At 42.5% G+C, this 16165-nt stretch overlaps 1 protein-coding gene across 3 annotated transcripts in view; it reads left to right on the top strand.

The window, feature by feature from the left end:
* Window positions 1–16165, top strand: part of Tmem131 (transmembrane protein 131) — a 149492-nt gene that overhangs the window by 42536 nt on the left and 90791 nt on the right. For all 3 annotated transcript variants that reach the window (XM_021159938.3, XM_021159947.3, XM_021159927.3), the window contains exons 2-3: window positions 7138–7199; window positions 15302–15342. In XM_021159938.3, coding sequence (XP_021015597.1) covers window positions 7138–7199; window positions 15302–15342 — 103 coding nt within the window. The remainder of the gene's footprint in view (window positions 1–7137; window positions 7200–15301; window positions 15343–16165) is intronic.

Raw genomic sequence — 16165 nt, 5'->3', positions numbered from 1 at the left:
CTCTGTCCACAGAGCCTATAGTTGGACAGAGATGTTTTAGCCGGATGAAAAGCATCTTTAAGTTCATATTTAAAAAACAACCAAAGAAAACTGAGACTGCGCGCTTGTGATGATCCGCAGCAGCCTGTGCTCCATCTCCAGGCTGCAGAGCTCTGCTGGTGAGTGGTAGAGCTCTGAACCTTTGCACCTCAGAGGAAGAGAAGCACAGGAAGGCAAGGATGGAGACGCTTTTATAATTACTTTACATATCTTAGAGTATGTTTGAGACTTATTAAGCTTTTATTGTCCTAAAACCTTCATATATCTCAGAACAATTTTAAAAAATCTAACCGTTTACCAGAGACGTGAATAGTTATTATTGAAAACAGTCATTGTAAAGCATGTTCCTTTAGTGGAAAGTTACACCTGAAACCTGTTGATCCTTTAAAATGAAGCCTGTGAGCAAGGCAAAACTGTATCCTTCTCTTAGAGACCTAGTAACTTTAACTCATGAACTAACAAGATGGCTGCAGCCTTGAGGGATGGAGCTGACAAAGCTACAGTCATCTTAGCCATCAATGTGATCAGGGATCTAAGAAGGATAAATTATAATCAAAATGACCTATGTGTCAATTAAAATGATAGACTAATCATTACCTACACAGTCATCCCAGGCTCCTGTGGTCTCCATGACATTGGGGCAGTCTGGTCCACTGGTTAGCACTAACACAATCCTTGCACAGTCCTTTGTCGCTGTGTCCTTTGCCTTCTTGGAAACCTTGGGCATCACTGTTAGTATTTGGAAATCTGTCATAGTAAGTTTAACATCTTAAATGCCATATTTAGCAGATCTGACAGGTTTGAGGGCAGTTATTTATGAAGTATATCTGAGCTAAACAGTCCTTGTTTGTTTCCAGGTACTTGCTTTAGGGTATACCTTGAAAACATGCATAAAAAGACGAAGCTCTTTTCTGTAAGTAATTATATCAATACTTAGCACGGCTATAAGTATAATTCTGAGCATATCAAAGCTTAATCTATATAATAAGATAGCAATTTTTGAATTGAAGCTCTTCCTGTATCAAGATAAGAGTTTTAAATCATAAGCACAGTTCATAGAGACTGGGAACTTTTCTAATCCTTCCATGGTGTACCATTATAAAATACAGCAGCTTACTTCATGACTCAGCTTGCCAAAATAGCTAGAGCTTATTAACAATGCTGCAGAAGGAAGGAGGTTGGGCATGCATCCTTAAGTCAGTCTCTGTTAGCCTGAATAGACCTTAAGTAAGGAGAAACATTCTCTTAAGCCCGTGCTTCTCAACTTTTGTGTGACTGTTTGTTGTGACTGTTTAACACAGTTTTTCATGTTGTGAAACGTCCAACCATAAAGTCATTCTTGTTGGTATTTCACAACTGTAATTTTGCCATTGAGATGCCATTGTTATGAATGTCAATGTTAACATCCAACATGCAGACAACCCTAGGCTACCCCTGTGGAAAGTGTTCTTTGACTTCAAGGGATCCTGACCATAGTCTGAGAAGTTGTTCCTAGTTCTTTTTCATTCTGCTTAAGGTCATTGTCTTACTGTAACATAAGATAGAAATACTTCAGTTTCTGGTGTCTAGCTGTAGCCTTTTGTAAAAATAAATCTATTTATTAAGATCACTTTTTAACAAAAACATTATAATAAAATACCTTATACACTAAAATGTTGCATAACCTTACAAATTTAAACTTTTTTTTTTTTTTTCGAGACAGGGTTTCTCTGTGTAGCCCTGGCTGTCCTTGAACTCACTTTGTAGACCAGGCTGGCCTCGAATTCAGAAATCCGCCTGCCTCTGCCTCCAAAGTGCTGGGATAAAAGGCATGCGCCACCGCCACTGCCTGGCTAAAAGTTGTTTCTTAAAAATACCCAGTTTAAAAAAATAATTTTCTGTGAAACTCCAAAATTTTCTTTTAAAGTTTAAAATCTCTCAACTGCATGTTTTTCTACAAATAAAGTTCCTTTTTAAAGAATAAAGACACAAAGCACAATCATAATTTTCAGAATTCAAGACCAAGCTCTAACAGTACAAACAATGTAATGTCTCTAAAATCAATCCCGAGTGGGTTACTCTTACAAAGTTTTAAGACAGGACAGAAATTACATAAAAATCTTTTGCAATCTAAAAGCATCTCTGGAGAGGTTTCCTTTGTTGGCCCATATCACGCGGCTACCCTAGTAAAGAGGGGGTGACGCCATGGATATCCACCTTCTCCAACTCCAGCAAAGATGGCAACCAGCCATGCAGGGGCTGCTGTCCATGGTGGCAGCAAGCCACGGGTTGTTTATATCCCAGAATGGAATGATGTCACATAGCCCCTTTAAGATTATCTAAGCACAGACTTTTAATTACCAACCCCAAGTTACAAATTTTAAGTTAACAATTTGTTACAGATACTAGATTTTTTAACCATATACAATAGCTTATAAGCCAATAATTCCTTTAGTTTCTGACGCCGGACACAGACTTTAAAATCAGGTCATGGTCTGAAAAGGGGTGAGCCATAACCTAGTTCCAGAGCCAGCTTCTCAGTAAAGTAGAACAGACAAAACAACTTTTAAGGTCACACAGTCAAACAAATGCAGTGGCTGACTGTAACAGTAGCAGCCTAGCTGTAACCAAGACACAAGGAACACAGTAAACTTAGGCATTCAAGGGAGACCAGTCAGAAACAAGCATGCAGCAGCCATATACGTTTGTACATTTAACTAAGCCTGATGCAGTTCTCACTCAGCTCCATGTTTGCAAGAAAACGTACAGGCACATCAGAAGTCACAGATCTATCTACACATAGAACATGAGCAGACAAAACTTTTCCTATCTGCTCCACTGTTGGAATTTCAGGGGAGGAGCACCTTGCTAGTTGCTGAATCCCATTTTCTCATGCACAGTGCTGCTGTAGCAGGATTGGCTGCTGGCTTCCCTACAGGCACTCTGGGGTTTGGTTTGGTTTGGTTTGGTTTTAAAGCTGTTCCCTGGTCCCAAGCATTGCATTTTGTGAATCGCATGCCCCCAAAGACTCCACCAATTTAGGAGTGACTTTTCCAGGAGCAGATAGTTAGGCCCAGCCTCGACACTAGTGAGACCCAGGCAGGAGGTAGAGCCATGGGTGTGGGCTCTCTTTTGCCCCAAGTCAGAACACATAAAGACAGACCAGACAAGACATGACCAGACATGACAGTTAACAGTTGGAGTCCTCTGCTTCAGAGGTTCACTAGTCCTTGTTGACTGCTAGGGTACCAAGCTTTTTGAGCACAAAACTTTCAAAACTTCATTTTTTGTCATATTTTGGCTCCCGGTCTCACCAGGGGGTCACCAAGGAGGGACTTGGGTGGCTCTGACTGAACTCCCTAATTAACCAGAAATAACCAGAAGCCATGAGGTCATAAACATCACAGCCCATGCCAGATTGGGATCCACCAGAACCGGAAGCCAGGCAGACAGGTGCCATAGAAGGCTAAGACAACCAAAGGCTTTCATGACTTCCTAAAAAGGGAGGCCTCCATTAAAAACAAGAAGGTGTCCACAAAATGGAAAGCATTTCTCTGAGGTCTTTGGGTCAGCTAGGTTAGCTATCTAACCAGGGTTAGCACTCCTGGGTAGCTCATCCCATAAGGATAAGATAAGTCTTCATAAGTGAAGAGCAAATTTTGGGTAGCGTTATCTCACTGGGGCCTCCAAATGAGATTTTCTGGAGAAAACTGAACTCTACCTTTTGGGGCCAAATTTGAAAGAAGCTTTATTAAATATTAAGTACTGACCAAGAGGTGGACTTTGTGTAGGACTACTTCCTGGAACTTCCAGCTGAGTGGCCCTGAAATAAACACATGTTGCATGGGTTTATAAAGACCCATAGGCCACCATACTTTCCCATGAGGCTTTGATTGATTCCAAGAACTGTTAACTCCCAGGAAACCAGGAAGTTACCTGGTCCTTAGGCAGGTGGGGCTTACAAGTTATTTTTGGATATTACAGTCAAGGAGTAGTCCTGACCAAAGCCCATCTCTTGGTCATTATTTGATGTTCAATACAATTTGCCTCAAATTTGGACCAAAATTGCGGATTTGGTTTCCTCAGTTTCCCACTGAGCCACTTCATCAGGCCTGCTTTGTATTAAATATGCTGAGAGATAAGTTTGTATTTTATCTTTCACATAATAAAGGACTTACTACCGAAGGAGCATCCTTCCTACCGAAGTGCTCCACACAAACCACAGTGAATAAACATTTGTGTTTGCGCAGCCCTATTTTGAAGCAAAATCTTGAACAAGCAGAACTTTTAAGAAGCTCTGTAGGCTATTAACAGTGAGTGTAGCAAAAAGCCACTGTTTCCGCCAGCCGCAGCTTTCACTCTTCAGGTTGTCCTTGGGGCACAGGGTTGATTAATAAGCAAACTAGGGATTGGCAGATTGTGGTGTGTTAACAACGGGCAGGCACTGAGGCCGCCAACTGTGTGTGTGAATGGAGGAGACAGTCCTGTGACAGGCAAGATGGGCTCCTGAGCCCTGCATGTGTGGCTTTTGTCTTCTTGGTTCTCAGAGGATTTAACTCCCCTCTTCCTCTTCAGCCAAAAGAGACCATGATCTGACTGTAAAGACCGCTCAGCATATACTCGTGTGCGCGCGCACAGTTTGTGTCTCTGGCGGTTATTTACATTGCTGTTTTCATCAAAAATTTAGAATGTATTAAGAGGTAGGTCAACCAATTATCAGTTGCAATATTTGGGAAATTTTTCCTTTTTCAAAAATTATAGTAAAAGCTGATGGTAGTGGCACATGCCTTTAATCCCAGCACTTGGAAGGCAGAGGCAGGCAGACTCTGAGTTTGAGGCCAGCCTGGTCTACAGAGTGGACCGAGGACTGTCATGGCTACACAGTGAAACCTTGTCTCAAAAACATACAAAAAAAAAAAAAAAAAAAAAAAAAAGACTTGCCTTTATAGCATAAATGTCACCCTCCCCCTTTAATTCTGGAAAGTATGTCTAAGAAATTTGACTGAGGAAGAGCCACTCATCTATAATCTACATGATTAATATTTATATTGGATTTGTATATATGCTGAGGACTGGAAGAGGTGATCAGAAATAGAACAGTTTGGCTCTGTGATTGAAAAAAAAATGCAGACAATGCCTGGGGTTTCCCAAAATAACATCTTTGAGATTGCTGCATGAAGGAGTCTGGAATGCTCACTGAGCAGGAAACACCACCACCCTGGTAGGCAGTGTAATCAGCTAATTTCTTATCCTGCCTGGCTTCCCTTTTGTTCTCTCTTTTTTTTTTTTTTTTTTAAGATTTATTTATTGATTATATGTAAGTTCACTGTAGCTGTCTTCAGACACACCAGAAGAGGGAGTCAGATCTCATTACGGATGGTTGTGAGCCACCATGTGGTTGCTGGGATTTGAACTCCGGACCTTCAGAAGAGCAGTCGGGTGCTCTTACCCACTCAGCCATCTCACCAGCCCCCCTTTTGTTCTCTTATAGAAACTAGGTTGTTGAGGTTTGGTCTTGCTATCTATTGTAATGCTAAGTGAGGGCCCCCCCAATACCTGGGCGTGGAGTGGGGGGAGATCCAGGAAGGGGAGAGAGGTGATAGTGCCCCCCTTCTCTTCCCAAGTATTTATTTAGTATAGTTTCCTTGTTTCGGGTGTTCTATGCTGGGTTACAGCCCTGTGATACTTGGTCCACTGCTTAGACTGCTCTAGCCTTGGTCACTTGGGACTCTCTCTGTTAACTGTTACTTCTCTGTACAGATTCTCATCAGCATGTTTTAAATAGTTGTATTGTTCTTGTTTTAGTACTGTCTACTTTCTGAGGATGCTCTGCTCCTATTGTGTGTCTTATCCCAATCCTAGAAATGGGCATTTCTCTAGAAGCCCCAATTCATTCCATTGGAATAGTCTCAGAACGTGGGCTGTGGGTGTAAATGTGGTCATCACTGCTGGGGAGGTCACTGGTTAAGTGAGGAAGAAGTATATTTCGTTATTCTAACAGCTCTATACACATCTCGCTCTCTCCCTTAGGGTTGTTTTGTTTTGTTTTAAGATTTGTTTTTATCTCTATGTGTGGGTGTTTGCATGTTTGTCTGGGCACAATATATATATGCAGTGTATACAGAGGCCAGAAGAGGGTGTCAGACCCCCTAGACCTGGAGATGGTTGTGAGCTGCCATGTGAGTGCTGGAAATCCAGCCTGGGTTCTCTGGAAGAACAGCCAGTTCTCTTAATGCTGAGCCATCTTTTCAGCCCCATACCTGCGTTTCTATTTGTAGCAATTAGTCTATCTCGACTTTATGCTGAGCCTTTCCCGCCCTTTGCTTCTATGTAAACTCTTGGTCCAGCATACTTTGATATACTGACATACTTTGCTCACATCTTACTTAGTCATTCAGTTCCAGTGTAACTCCTATGGAACTGCCTTCATACATTTATAACACAGCATAAAAGAATGGTTATGAATAAAACTGCTATAAGGAATGTCATACACACACACACACACATACACACACACATATATTTACCTGTGGACAGCTTTCAGATGATTTTGTTACATGCTAAGATCATCATTGGCATATTATACAACACAGCTACTGGCCTTTGCATCTGCCTTCAAGACTGTGTGCCTTAGTCATCTTTGCCTTATTTAGTATGCATCGTTTCTTACAGTAGAGTAAGCTTTGTTTGCTAGTGCTTCTGTGATCGCTTAGGTGGAAAACAAATGCCTGCACACAGGATCATGTGCAGCCAGATGATCTGACTCCACCTTTCTCACAACAGCAGGCGTAGATAGGTATTTTCAAGGCAACTTGCACAGCTGGGTTATTGAAGCTGTCTTAGTATTGATCATGACTACATAGCAAAGCATTTCAGAGTTGCTAAAGTTCTGAAGCATTCGCTTTATTTTCCTCGTAACCATTACTCTCAAACAAGCAGTGTTTCGTTGGCTTGTTCTGGATGCCAGTCTTGACCTCAGGGCCCTCACACATGCTAATTACTCTACCTACATTCCCCAGTAAGCAATATATTAAAATGTAAAATTATATTTACTGCAAGGCAAACAGTGAAATTGGGTTTCTGTTCCTATCAGTGATGTTTGGTTTGTTTTCTTGACAGCATTCATTCAGTCGGAGAGCATAATAGAAGTCCTGCGCTTTGACGACGGAGGGCTACTACAGGTAATTCTCTTGAGTAATATATGACTATTCTTTCCTTCCTTGGAAACCAGTGTAACTGGTTTTCCTGAAGTATGTTTTATGAACTGTAGACAGTCAGTGGAGTTATTGCATGAACCTCCTACTAGAATTACTTTTTAGAGTAAACATTTTTCTAAACAGTGGACTCCCTGTGTAGTATGGAAGCTGTAGGTAAGTAAGTCAGAGTTTGTGTCCTGTGGCTGTGAGGATATGTTTAAAAAAAAAAAAAGCCAGGTCAAATGAGGTTGAGTCTGTGAGCTCTCTGGTTGTTAGCGCTGAGTGAAGCACTGGCTCAGTGTGTGTAGCCTCAGCATTTACCTAGAAAAGAACTTCTGTGCACAGTGCAAGGTTTATGTCTTGTCTGGCTGTCCGTCACTTGCCATGCTAAGCTATATCTTTAACTGTAGTAAGCATGACATTAGAATGTGGAGTCTGGTAATACTCTGCCTTTTCTTTCAAGCCAAGTTCAGATCCTCTGACAACTCATTCAGTCATCAGCTAGAGAACAAGAACTGCAGAGCTGAAAAAGCATTGTCACTGCCATCTGCCTTGATTGGTTTTGCTGAGAAGGGTCTGGTCGTCTGGCCTTGTCTTGTCCTTCCTTCCTTCCTTCCTTCCTTCCTTCCTTCCTTCCTTCCTTCCTTCCTTCCTTCCTTCCTTTTAATAGCCCAGGATGCCCCAAGATTGGGATCCTCCTGCCTCAGCCTCCTGAGTAGTAGGAGTACAGACATAATGCCTCTATATCCATTTCAGCTTTCTGATTTTTTTTTTTTTTAGATTAAATTTGTTCTTTGACATTTGCATCCCTGTAAGCAGTGCATTCTGGTTACTCTCACCCGAGACTGTCCATCATGTGCTCCCTCCAACCCCATCCTTGTTCTCAGGGGCGGGCCCTTTAATTCTTGTGTGTGTTTGCCCAGGGCCATGTCGGTGAGCATGGGTGTGGAGGCCTTCACTGGCATGGTGCAGGATTACATACCTGCACTGCCTCTTATGGCACAGGTTTTGTGTCTAAAGCTGAAATGTTTTTCACATTTGTTCTACATGTATGTTTGTGTGGCTGTCTGTAGAAGTCAGGACAACCAGTGGGGGTTTGAGCTGTTTCTGCTGTGTGGTTCAGGTGGGCCTGACATTAGATGCCTTTTCCTGCCAAGCCATCTATGTCTTTTTTTAATAGCCAGTGACGGTAGTTTTCCAATTTATAATCCCATCATCAGGAATTTCTTGATTTATATTTAAAGACCTTGGCACAGCCCACTAGAAGCACCCCTCCTGTCTCTGTTCTATCCTGTCACTGTTCTTACTTGATGGGTTGGTCTTTTGACTTAGATAATTGTGACTTCAAATAAACAGAATTTCTTTATTCATGAAGTTTAGCTTGTCAGCTTTTTGTTTTGTTTAGTATGTCTTATGTCTGGCTGAAGAACCAGGCTACGTGGTTGGGAAGATAGCTCAGTTAATAAAGTGCTTGCATTAGCAAGCATCAGAACCCAGGTTAGATCCCCAACACCCACGTGAGGAAGTTGAGCATAGCTGAGCAAAATCTCAGCGCTGGCTGGGGAAGTAGAGACCGAGGATCCGGGGGCTCCTTGGCCAGCCAGCCTAGCCCGGCAGTGAGCTTCAGTCCAGGGAAGAGACTATCTCAAAACCCAAGTGAATGACTTCCTAGGAATAATACACCAGGGCTGACCCTCGGCCTACATGCATGTGCATTCCACACACATATGTGCTCATCCATCCATCCACAAGCACACTATGGATGATCTTAAATTTAGAATTTCATTTGGCTGCTCTCCTTAGGTACAGCTACAGTTCCTAAAATAACTTTCAGCAGAGGCAGAGGGCAGAGCTCCCTTGTTGCTGTTCAGTTGTTTCGTGTCCTTTGCTGGGTGTCCTCCAGAACTTTGTTACCCACTTACTCTGAAGTGACAATGTCTCCTGGTCGACTGCTGGTGTAAGCTGGAGCTGGCTTTCTGGGTGTCCTGAGCCTGTTTGTCTTTGCAACTACACTTTTGAAAGTTTTGATTCTCATTTCCTTCCTCTTAGATAGACATGGTCCTTGATAACCACATCTTTGTTCTTTGTTGCCCTTTCCATGTTGTGCTTTCCATGTGCACCTGTAAACTCTGTGTGTGCTGGGTGGTTCTTACACTCGATCTGAAGATCAGGTTGGAGAGAATTACAACTCCCTGGGAAATTAAATCAGTTATACTGTGCAGAATAGTAATAGCACCCTGACAAATATAGTGTACAGAACATTGTACTAGTGCTAAGGGGCAGATCACAGGACGCTACTAACACCTTTCTTACTCCAGAGTCTTGGCATGTATCATTCCTTTTAGGGCACCCCTTTCCTATGGTGATGGGTTATGTGCACAGAGAGGCCATGTCTAGGCTTCCTGTCAGCAGTCGGAGCTAAGCTTCCAGCTTGCAGCCAGCACCACTCTCCCTCCTGTGAATGAGCTTCATGGACAACCAGTGAACACATCTGACGCTTCCTACAGATGCAGCACAAAGGCATGAATGAGAATAAGCAACTGGGGCTCCATCAGCCCCAGGATGGGCAGTAGTAGTAAACTGCCTTAAGCCACTGTGCTTCAGAGGCCTGACTTTGCAGCAGTGGATAACCAGAGCTTGCTGTGATTTGAAACCTGCCTGCGTTGTACTCATTTTTCCCCATTGTTTCAGAAATCCCCTTTTGTATATCTTTTTAATGAGACCCCAGTCAAAGCTCTGCATACCAGAGCAGAGCTATGTTCTTGGTAGATGAACCTACATGGCAGGGAAGTGAGGTGTCCTGATGATAGACAGCACAGATCTGTGTTCAGGTCACTATTCCTTTAGCATCAAACTGAAATTGTTCAGTGGAGTGTTGTTCTGAGCTCTATGAGCTGTCCTGGTGAATAAGCGAGTCAGGGGATCATGGACAGCCTTGCATTTATAGCTGATTTGTTAGAAATCAGGTGGCCAAAGTGCACAGCTGTGTATGGCGTGAGGGCACAGCCAGCATCTGGATTCTCACCTGACTCTGGCTGCTTAGGTAGTATTAGAGGATAGTATTTGAGTCCACCAGGAGTAGTATTTCCATTATGTCTCATGTGAAGATATGTTACATGATGCTGTCATATGTAGGGATTTAGTGGTTTTGGAAGTGGGGCACTGATACTGCTTCTTTTTACCATCTAAGCAAGAAGTTAGCAATCATTCTGTAAGGATCAGACATTAGCTGTCTGAGGGTTCAGGTGCTAGCAGTCTCCACTTAACCACTCATCTACTGTTACCGTGGTACAAAAGCAGCCGTCCATCCCTGGTACCCAGGAAGCAAGCATAAAACCAGTTTCAGAGTGGCTTGGCCTGTGGGTTGTAGATGGTCATCTCTGAGAGTCTTGGGAGTGGGCTCTCTGTTCTGTTAGGGAAAGGGAAGGGAGAAGGAGCTAGGATCAACTTTTATGAAGGCTGAGAATATTCACCTCTATAAAGAGACATGTAAAAGTTTACAGAAGTTTGGGAAGCATAGAAAAGTAATACTAGGGCTGGTGAGATGGCTCAGTGGTTAAGAGCACTGACTGTTCTTCCGAAGGTCCCAAGTTCAAATCCCAGCAACCACATGGTGGCTCACAACCATCTGTAACAAGATCTGACACCCTCTTCTGGAGTGTCTGAAAAAAAAAAAGAAAAAGAAAAGTAATACTATTGGGTATTGCCTAGGCATGCTTTATTTGTTATTGCTTTTGCTCTGGAAGTCAGTCTGAGTCTTGTGTGTGCTGGACAAGCACTTCGTTGCTGAGCTATAGCACCGGCCTCCAAATTCTTAAGTGAATGTAATAGGCTTAGGCAAGCAGCTTAATGTACAGAAATCAGTAAATTAACCAAGTAAGCACCTGGTGAGTGACAGAACCGAGCCTTCCTTTAAAGCTTCCCTCTTAGCCACTGTGCTTTTCTCGTAGACTGGAGAGCAGCGCTCTGATGTGATGCAGCCTAATGCCTGCATTCATTTCTATGGTGCTTGTTCTCACTAAGCATAGTTTTGTTTTCTCACACTATAGCAGTACTATAATAACATGGCAATTAATTTTATATCACAGTAGCCATTCATCAAGTCAGGGACCACAGGAAATATTCATAATTGGTATGACAGCTGAACACTTTGAATTATAATGCAAGAAGATGCTACTACAGATAAAAATTAAGGGGGCCGGAAGTTGGCTTAGCCAGCAAAATGCCTGCTCTGCCTGAGGACCGGAACTGGGATTCTAAGACACCCAGGCATGGTGCACATGTAACCCGAGCCCTGGGGTAGGGGAAATAAACCCTTGGAGCTCACTAGCCAGTTAGTCTTGGCAAATTTGCAAGCCCCAGACTCAGTGAGAAGAGACCCTTGTCTGAAGAGATAACATGCAGAATAATAGAGAAAAACATTATATGTGCGTGGGCACACAAATAGAAATGAAAACTATAATTAGTAACATCATAAAGTTCAGGAAAATTTACATTTTGAGCCAAGTAGTTCATTGTTTGGGGAGTCAAGGGAAGACTGTCCCTGCACTTTAGAATGGTCACTCGTGTCTTCGTTTTCTTGATGGTAATAGCATTTGCTTTGTAACACTTCAAACGTCTCTTAAGGTCTGGGGAAGTAGTTTAGTGGTGGTGATGGCCTAGCACGTGCAGGGCTGAACTCAGGGCCCCTAGACCTTTACTCTCAGCCCACAGGGATCTCTGTGACCTTGCTAAGGAAGTTGAGCTATTGTGAGCTGCATTTATGATGAGACCTGACAGTGCCCAAGAGCACATTACATAAGTGCTCCTGCAGAGGCCAGTGTGGTGGATTGAAATAGTCTGTTTTCCTCCTATGAATCTTATTGAGAGGTGGGGGGGGAACCGTCTAAAAAGTTGTGTTCAAACTGGTCTGGAATTGGCAGCCCAGTGGCGAGCACTGCATGCGTGTGGTGTGAATTGCAGGGTGGGAAGGAGTCTGATGGCCTCTTCTGGATTGGCAGGACAAGGATAATCTGGGTTCATTTGGGTATTACCATGTTTCTCTGATTCTGAGAACTTTCTTTGAACCACTAGTGGTAGTCATTTGTGATAGACGGCTTACATGATATAGATAGTTTCTAGGACCCAGAATTCTGCTAAGCTCTGTCGTGGAATGTGATGGGCCAAATGTCCCTTCAATCAGCTGGTAAAATTGATTATTCTCTGTAGAGATGTCCTCTTTAAGGAAGTAATCTCTTTTCAGACAGTTGTGGCCCATTTACCTTTTCCCTTGCATGTGTATAGGTGCACCACTTGCATGCTTCATGCTGTGCAGGTCAAAAGCAGGCATCAGATCCTCCCCAAACTGGAGTTATGGATGGTTGTGAACCATCCTCAGCAGGAACAAGTGCTCTGGACCTCTGAGCTATTTTCTCCAGCCTCTGCTTTCCTGGAGTGAATTTCCTATTCTTGTTCTTTGTTTACATTTCAGTCCCCACCCCCTTTCTTCTCACTGCTGTGTGAGAGAAACTTTCCCGTTATAAAACCCCTCCTGGTACAGTTACTCAGGGCAGGGCATTTCTTGCTCTGTTACATTGTTTTGTGGCTTGTCTTGTGTCTGTTCCTCCTGACATGACTTGTTTGTGGTTAAGCTCTAGATTCTGACACTTTTAAAATAGACTTTGATTTGACGTTCAGTGTACTGAAGGCAAATTTGGTCTCTTCCACCTAATTTTTACACTTTCTGTTGTGCTGCCCTGTGTTTAGGCCCAATGTTAAGATACACCGTAAAGACAAGTTTAAGATTTTATTTTTCAGATTATCTCAGAGCCAAAATAGCATTTACTATAATATCTCCTTTCAGCACTTGGGGCACAGTGTTTGCCTGCTATGAGACTTTATTATAGCTAAATGATTGTTTTGTTGTGTCTGCCTTATACTTCAATAAGAATTTATTTGTTCTAATCTTATTTCTTATTGAATATCAGCTAATTCTTCATAAGATGTTGTCTTAGGGCTTCTGTTGCTGTGAAGAGACACCATGACCAGGGCAACTCTTATAAAGGGGAACATTTAACTGGCTGGCTTACAGGTTCAGAGGTTCGGTCCTTCACTATCACCATGCTGGGACATGGGCATATGCAAGCAGACATGGTGCTGGAGAAGGAGCTGAGACTTCTACATCTTGAACCTCAAGCAGCAGAAGGAGACTGTGTCCACACTGTCTGTAGCTTGGGCTTCTGAGACCTCAAAGCCCACACTTCCTCCAATAAGACCACACCTACTCCAAATGTTCCACACCTCCTAATAATGCCACTTCCCACAGCCAAGCATTCAAACACCTGAGGGGGCTATTCCTAGTCAAACCACCACAGACGGTTTGCAGTTTATCATCCTGAATAATTTTGCTTTTGTCCTTGTGATCTTTTGCTACATTGTCTTTATGATATTTTATTCCTCAAAAAGTACCCAGGGCAATAGATTTCTTGAGTTTTGTTTCTGTTTGTACAGGAGCATAGCTCCTTATGCTCTGATGTTTTGATCACCCTTTATTAATCTGTGAACAGCATATAGTATACATGTCTAAATTACACATTGAAAAGGCTGCATGCTGTTTTATACTGGGAGATCATAACTACAGTCCAATAGTGAGCACGCCCAGCTCCCTTAAGGGTTTCCTATGCTCTTATTCTCCATCTCTAGGTGACCTCTGCTCAGCTTTCAGTCACTGGGTTCCAACATTCACCATCATAATTTTGAGATTTACTTATGATATCATATATATAAATGATTTGTCCTTTTTTGGCTGAGAAATAGTGTGTTATATTGGTATGTTACAGTTTATGTTCCCATTTACATGTTATAAGAACTTTGGGTTGTTCTAGTAAAAAAAAAAGGCTGTGTGAACATTCAAATACAAGTCATTGTGTAGATAAAGACTTTTATGTCTAGAAGTTCCATAGAGCTATTATATTTCCTTAGACATTTCTTTCTGAAATTAATTTGTGTACATTATATAAAATAGGGTAAAGCTTCCTGTTTCCTCACTTCATCATCTGGTTGTTGATTCTTTTGAACAGACATTCCGTTCTCTCTTAAATGTCATTGATGCCTTTGCTAAAAATTAAGAGATTGTATACATGTCCATTTCTAGACTTGCCAAGTTTCATTAATCTATCTTTATGCCATTACTACTGCATTGTCTTGATTATTAAAGGTGTTTTATATGTGTTAAACATGGGACTTAGACATAGAATCGCCATTTTTAAGTATGCAGTTCAGCAGAGTTAAGTCTGCTCACACTATTCAACAGAGACCTCCACCATCTGATTCCAGAGCGTCTTCCTTCCAAGTGGAGGTTCTTGTTGAGCAGTGGTTCCCAGTGCCTGGCATCTGTGACTATTCTTTTTGTCCATGACTGAGACTGGGCCTCTGCATCTGCTCCCATCAGCTGCTGGAGGAAGTTGTGACTTCTTAGCAAGGTGGACATCTTGTGGCTCCCACCTTGCCTTGCAGCCTTATTTTCTGCAGTCTGTGCTTTGGATGTACTGTGTTCTTCCTCTTTTACTGTCCATGTGGCTTCCATGTCATGGTTGCTATCAGTTCAGTGTAAGCATCATCAGCTCTTCAGATGCTCTTTCCTCGTGTGCATCACGTTGGAACTCCTTTCAGCATTTCTGTAACCAATTCTCAGTGTGTAAGTATTTGTTACTTAAATGGTTTGCCCTTTGGTTCCCACTGTATCTTCAGCTCCATAATGGCAGCAGCGCACTGGCAGTTGGGAGGAAGGGAACACTCTGGAGCGTATGGCCTTACATACAGAGATTATAAAGAAAGACGTCCCTACAGGATCTGTATTGTTTGCCAAACGTAAGGAAGCCAGTAACATTAGTTTGTGGTGTACTTAAGATCGAACCAGATTGTTCTCTCATTCTAACTTCATAGTGTGATCTATTCTTTTATGTGATTTGGAACCAGGTCTAACCTGAAAATCAAGGGTTGGAATGGGTTGAAAATAAAAGACAGAATAAAATATGTTGATGTTTCTTCTGTCTGTAATGTGCAGCTTTGGCTTTAGCAGTTTCATTCTTGTTTTCTTCCTCTTACAGACTGAGACAACACTTGGCCTCAGTTCATATCAACAGAAAAGGTAAGTAGGACTCACACGTGGCATCATGCAAGCATGCTTCCATTCCTTGGGGTCCTGATAAACACGCAGTGTTGTATTACACATTTTGCTGTGTTTTCCTTTTCATTCTGTTGTTATTTGTTTTGCTTGATTTTGGCCAAGATCTTGCTATGTGACTCTGGCTGGCCTGGAACTCTCTATGTAGATCAGGTTAGCCTCAGACTTACAGAAATCTATGTGCCTCTGCCTCCCAAGTGCTGGGATTAAAGGTGTGCGCCACCACCCCTGGTTTTATGCCACGTCTTTCTAAGGACTATATTGAATTCCCATGTGGTACAGTAAGATAGCACGTTACTCTGTCTGAGACTATAACAAAGGCCTGGGGTGGTGAACTGGCAAAGAGAAAAGGTCTGTTTGACTCACAGTTTTGAAAATTGCACTCCCAGCACAGCATGGCAACACCAACTCCCCTCATCGGAGAGAAAGAGGTGGAGAAAGGGCCACAGTCCCACAGGCTCCTTCAAGGGTGTGCTCCTAATGACAGAAAGCCCTCTCTCTCACCAAGTCCAACCTACTACAGAGTCTGGGGAACCAAGCTCCCAAACATGAGCCTTTCAGTGACATGTAAGATTTAACTGTAGGTCTGTCCCTGATAAAATATAAAGGGTCTTTACTCAGAACAGAGGTACCCGTGTCTTGCAAGAGTATCATAAGGTTTGTAAGTCCTTTGTGAGCTCTAGGACTGACACATCCAGAAAGGCATACCCCTATTCTAGCAGATTGGAAATTAGCTGTGGAATTATACTGGCTGTAGTTATGGAGATGATATTCATCTGGAGAAGCT

This window comes from Mus caroli, unplaced genomic scaffold (assembly GCF_978045245.1).
Source record: "Mus caroli unplaced genomic scaffold, Mus_caroli_1 scaffold_1, whole genome shotgun sequence".
NCBI classification, from domain to species: domain Eukaryota; kingdom Metazoa; phylum Chordata; class Mammalia; order Rodentia; family Muridae; genus Mus; species Mus caroli.
Note: the sequence above shows the minus strand (reverse complement) of the source record. Positions and strands in the feature narration are given on the sequence as shown.